The sequence below is a fragment of the Halyomorpha halys genome, unplaced genomic scaffold (genome assembly GCF_000696795.3).
Source record: "Halyomorpha halys isolate HHAL.00 unplaced genomic scaffold, Hhal_1.1 Scaffold495.1, whole genome shotgun sequence".
Classification (NCBI taxonomy): domain Eukaryota; kingdom Metazoa; phylum Arthropoda; class Insecta; order Hemiptera; family Pentatomidae; genus Halyomorpha; species Halyomorpha halys.
The window spans coordinates 233,126-239,071 of record NW_027109484.1 but is presented as its reverse complement, the minus strand read 5'-3'; the positions used below and the strand labels follow the sequence as shown (position 1 = coordinate 239,071).

At 30.0% G+C, this 5,946-nt stretch overlaps 1 protein-coding gene across 2 annotated transcripts in view; it reads left to right on the top strand.

Annotated features, from left to right (window-relative positions):
• Nucleotides 1-5,940, top strand: part of LOC106683576 (zinc finger autosomal protein) — a 12,101-nt gene extending 6,161 nt beyond the window's left edge. Inside the window, exons 4-6 of one of the 2 annotated variants that reach the window (XM_014425123.3) lie at nucleotides 336-386; nucleotides 1,484-1,525; nucleotides 4,345-5,940. In XM_014425123.3, coding sequence (XP_014280609.1) covers nucleotides 336-386; nucleotides 1,484-1,525; nucleotides 4,345-5,243 — 992 coding nt within the window. In that variant the 3' untranslated portion in view covers nucleotides 5,244-5,940. The remainder of the gene's footprint in view (nucleotides 1-335; nucleotides 387-1,483; nucleotides 1,526-4,344) is intronic. The other variant, XM_067047668.1, reaches the window with a different exon arrangement.
• The last annotated feature ends 6 nt before the right edge of the window (nucleotides 5,941-5,946 follow it).

Genomic DNA, 5,946 nt, shown 5'->3' with positions numbered 1-5,946 from the left:
ATAATTTAGTAAAATGTGTGATAAAATATTTCTAATCTAACTATACAATAAATAACATTTACTTTGTTATGTTTGTTGCCTATTTAATGTTGTTTTCTTTCTTAATCTTGATTTTAAATTCAACTATTTTTTTTTTTTTTATTAAATGTGCCTATGTATGAGCAGAGATGGGCAAAAATTAGCTATAGTTGAAACTAATAGGTAAAGTTGCTATGGATACGACCCTTATTCATGAATGAACCATTGATAAATAAATATTGTTTCCATGACAATTTTAGCTATTAGTTTTATTTCCTTTTATTAACTTGGTTATTTATGATTTTAAATTTTGATAGGTGGTCTTACTCATGTGAAACAAGAAGAAGAAAGGCTTCTCTCAGATGATGGTGAGAAATGATTTGATCAACCTTATGGCCATTACACATTTTGCCTTACCGTACCTTCTTGATCTTGACACTTCTTTACTTTGATATATTTTAAAAATAAATTCCTGATTTGAGTAAATAAATTAATTCCTAGCCATAGCAGGATTTATTCCTTGCATCGATCATGAAATGTAAGTTTGCTGTCACCTCTCCCCAAACTGGATTTGAACCGGCACTTGCTCCTGCTCCTGGAACTGGACTGTGACACACGCTGCTGAGGTGCTACCTCAAGATACCGAGCTGTCATGGCCTCTAATATGATTTAATTTTTACTTATAACTAAACATTTAGAATAATATTAATCTTTTATGGATTATATCTTTTTTTTATAAACAGAAAGAATATATTAATCTAATTCATATATTGGGAAAAAATTAAAATGCAATACAAAACTGGACTCTTTGACCGTGGTTGACGACACATTTATCGTCAAGCCGTGGTGGCTTGGGAACATGCAGGACAAAAAGCTTTCAAGGGATGTCACTTTTGTAGCTTGCGTTCGGAGAGGGGGGAGAGCTCTCACCCCACCCCTTACCTTGTATTGCCCTAGTTTCCACCAGCTAATATCATTCTGGGTTCATCCACTTTTTTTTTTGTTAATGAATTTATTTTTTACATGTTCTAATAGCTTTTCTTTTTTAAATTGTTTTAGATTATTTCACGTTGTCTAAATGTTTTATAGAAAACATGATGGTCATATATAATAACTTAGTCTTTATTCAGTAACTTAGTTAAAAAGACTGCAAAACATTCATGTATTAGTTGATTGCTTATATACATTCAGTGGCATACACGGGTAATGTCAATAGTTGTGATTAAAAAACTTTATTTGGTTAAAGTTACATTTTTTATGAGAAGATGATGGTTGCTGGTTAGTTTAATTCTTGCATAAATACAAAGCTTCTCTTTCTCTTGTATTGAGGAAATAAAATTATATAGTTATAACAAATTAAAAAAATTACATTATAGAATAAATAAAAATTATGTAGTTTGCTATGTCCTTATTATCAAATGTTAGTTAGTATTTTAAATAGAGTACTTATTGAGTTTTGTTTCAGGTCCAACTATGAAAGAAGAGGAAGAAACTCAGATGTATTCCGGTGAGACAAATTTTAAATTGATATCTAAAGGAGATGGTCTCAGTGTTGCGGTACATGACTGCATTTCTGCCCATTTCCTTTATATTAACTTAGGGCCAATCAACCATATATATATATTAAATTAAAGTGTTGGAAGATTGTTGATTAACGATGTTTAATATATAAAAGAAAGGTGGTCTATATATAAAGAAGATATGGAAATAAAATGATATAATATTAAAGTAAAGATAATATGAAATTTGAGAAAATATTAAAAGTAGGCAGGCATCAAATAATAATGTACATAATAAGGGGGAGGAATTATATAAAAAATAAGTACGGATAAAATATAAAAAAGAATGAATACAATAAATATAAATGTGTCCATTCTTTAATTTTATTTATTTTTTGTTTTTTATCCATTTATTTTTTTATATATAATTTCTCCCCCTTATTATGTATATTATTCTTTAATGTCTGCCTATTTTTAATATTTCTTGAATTTCCTTATATTATCTTTACTTTAAAATTATTTCATATCTTATTACTTTCAAATGTAATATCATTTGTTAACTGCCACTCCCTCTCACTTCTCTATCCTGTCTGCCTCCGGCTTCATTTTTGTGCTTACCTGCATCATTCTGTAAGGTTTGGTTAGATCTGTAATCATACGCCATTGTTTGGTGTGACACATAGATTATATTAATGGAAGTAAATGTAATATTATAAAATTAATATATTTACATAAGCTTGAATTAGCTAGGAATATAATTGATGTTTAGTTTCAAGATTAACTTCTGAAATTTGAAACATATTCAATTCAATGTTGGGAACTTGATTTTCTTACCCCACCTGGAAGTCTCATGGAGGGGTACTCACTTCCTAGACTTTAAAGCCTCTACAGTAACCCAAATCACTGTTTTGTGTTTATTGTGCATTGAGGGAATGAAGAAAAAGAGAAAGGAGAGAAAAATTTTCCTCATTCTATTGAATTCATCTGTTTAGAGAATATACTAACATAGTAATGATATAAAAAAATATGGAAAAGGCCCATAGAAAACAGAATTCGTACATTTTTTTTTTTTTTTTTCAAAATAAACATGGTTTTGATTTTGAGGATGTGAAAGTAATTCAAATGGAAGAAAAATGTTTGAAGCAATTTATATTTCGGAAAATGTCAATTATATGATAAATTTTATATCAAATTTAAAGGCCTAAACAAAATTCTGAGATTTTATATAAAATTAATGTGCAGTTACTTAGTAATTGTCAATCAAAAATTTTTTATATTAAATAAGTTATCAATAATATGAATAAATTTAAAAAGTTAGAAATTAGGTGAATGGGTTCAGTTTCTTGATTTATACAAATGTATAGATGAAAATGGATATATGGATGGGTTTTTAAATTAAAAAATAAATAAATTAAGCACTGTAACTAGATGATGACAGAGTCCTAACGTGTTGAAGGTAGGTTTTGTAATAATAGTGCTAATCAGCTGAATTATGTAGAGAAAAAATTGTTATAAAGTTGATATTAAAAATATATTTAAAAAGTGCCTAAAACTGGAAAACAGTGTGACACACCATTCCAGGCTTACTTATTTTAAGTTTGAAACAGACAGACTCTTATAGCGAGTGTGTTAGTCAATGTATGAAATGTCACAATCCCAAAATAGTAGATATTGTTACAAAAAATATAAAAAAGCAATCCATCCTGACAAACCTGCCCCACTAAAATCCCAGGGAGTGGCTGTCCTATATAATTTTTGAAACATTTACTTAAATTGGTAAGAAAAGACTTACGAGAGTTAAATCGAGCAATATTTAAAAAGTGCCTAAAATTGGAAAAAGGCATGAAACCCTCCTCCACCACCCTCTATGGGGTGGCCTTACCTATCTTAAGTTTGAAACAGATATTTACATATAGAGAGTATGTTGGTCAATGTACGATATGTCACAATCACACAGAAGGAGACTATAACAAAAAAAATATTAGAGGGCATTTCTTCCCGCCAAACCTGCCCCACTAAAACCCCTAGGTTGACTGTCCTATATTAATTTTGAAATATTTACTTAAAATGGGAAGAGATGACTTAACATAGTTAAATTGAGCAGTATTTAAAAAGCTCCTAAAAATGGAAAAAGGCTTGAAATCCTTTAAGAATCACTATTTTATAAAATTTTAAAAGAATCTGTTGTGATATTAATTTGATAAATATTTTTGTTTTGAAAATTGTTAACTTGTACAAATAGCATGCATAGGAAAAAACTATTTTTAATTAATGTGAGAAATAAATTATAAGGTATGTTAGAAGAAAGATTAGTGTAATGTGTGAGTGAAGTATATGTTCAAATGAAAATTTTAGGTTGTCACCTTGATGATGGCCTGAGAGCCGAAATGTTGGAGAACAAATAAACTAGGTTGAGAGTAAGGGATAACAAAAAATTGTGGTTTAATAAAATATCATGTAATTAATATCACTAAATAATTGACCATTTGAAGTGACCAATAAAAGTTATTAGAGAACTGGTTTTTCTCTAAATAATCACTATTTTAAATTATGAGGAGAATATAGTCGGCAAAAATACACAAATAAACAAAACTTATTTATTTGTGCTGACATTACGACCTAAACATTAGGGCTGAAAAACAAAATGAGATAAAAACTTAATGCAGAATGAAATAAGTTTCACTTATTTGTTGTTTTTTTGGGGCTGCACCCCTAACCATCTTCTCTTCATATTGATCTACGGTCAACCAATTACGCCTCATTATTTTAAATTATGATGGACACTCATGTTTTTAATATTTTGTTACTATACAAGTTTTTTTTACAGGTGGCAAGATTGCTCTTGATAAGAATGTGATAAGTGAGGATCCTTCAGAAGCTAAGATCAACATAGATTTAAAAAAAAATGCAACCACTCACCAAACAGTTGAGAAGTTCTTTCAATGTCCCCATTGTGATTATAAATCACTATATTCTGGAAATATGAAAATACATATTATGGGACGTCATACAGATGAGAAACCTTATCTCTGCCCTTATTGTGATTATAGGACAGCTAAGTCAGAACATATGAAACGGCATTTAATGGCCCGTCACACTGGAGAGAAACCACATAAATGTCCATATTGCGATTATAAAGCAGTACAAATTGGCAATCTGCAAAGACATGTGATGTATAGTCATACAGGTGAAAAGCCCCATCAGTGTCCTCATTGCGATTATAAATCAGTCAATTCGGCCCATATAAAAAGACATATAATGACCCTCCATACTGAGGAGAAGCCCCATCAGTGTCCTCATTGTGATTTTAGATCTATAACACTTCGTAAATTAAGAGCACACATTAATGCCGAGCATAGAGCTGACCATCCATTTTGTTGTCCTCATTGTGATTATAAAACGGTTAATACTGATCATTTGAAAAGACATTTGATGGCCCGTCATACAGGTGAGAAGCCTCATCAATGTCCTCACTGTGAGTATAAAGCTGTTGAAACCCGTAGTTTAAAAAATCATATAATGTCCATTCATACAAGTGAGAAGCCTCATCAATGTCCTGATTGTGAATACAAAACGGTAACAATTTATAATTTAAAACTACATGTAATGGCCCGGCATAAACGTGAGAATCCTCATCATTGTCCTCATTGTGATTATAAAACTGTACAGCATAGCAATTTAAAAAGACATATAATGTCCCGTCATAAAAGTGTTAAGCCTCATTAAGTATAATTATGTAACATTAAAAAAGGATTCTTGACTTGATACATCTTAAATCTTTCCACCTATAACACTAAGCTGGTGTGGGCAAAAGAGTTACATTTTTTTTTCTTACTTCCTAAATTTTTATTTACAATTTATACAAGATTTATATCTAAATCTAAATATTGTAATATTTAAGATTTATTAAAATAATTATAAGGAATTTTAACTGTCTTCATTATTCTCAGATCTAAAATATAGCGTTGATGAAGACAAGGTTTTAATGAATAATTTAAGTATTAATTAGATATGAGAATTTCATTTTAAATTATTAAACATTATTGACTCTTTCTGAGGGTGGGTTTTCCAGACAATCGGGATACACTAACACTCATATGAATTACTGGCTACTTTTACAATCTATTTAATCCTAGTTTGAGTAAACTAACCAATTATATGATTTTCCTTGATGACTTCTTTCTAAACATGCTACCACTGAATGTAGGGATGGTTAGGACTTCCTAGCTTCCAGGACACGTCCATTCTCCCACCATCCAAGCAAACAAGTCCTTTATTCCTTTTTTTCGTTATCAACCATTAACAGTCGATGTAAACATCGATAGTAGCACAACTGTTACTTTCTGTAATTTCTGAAGTAGATTCTCTTCTCTTTTTTCTTAAATTTACTGTAAATATAACCATGATAGCAAAATAATAAAAGTTGATA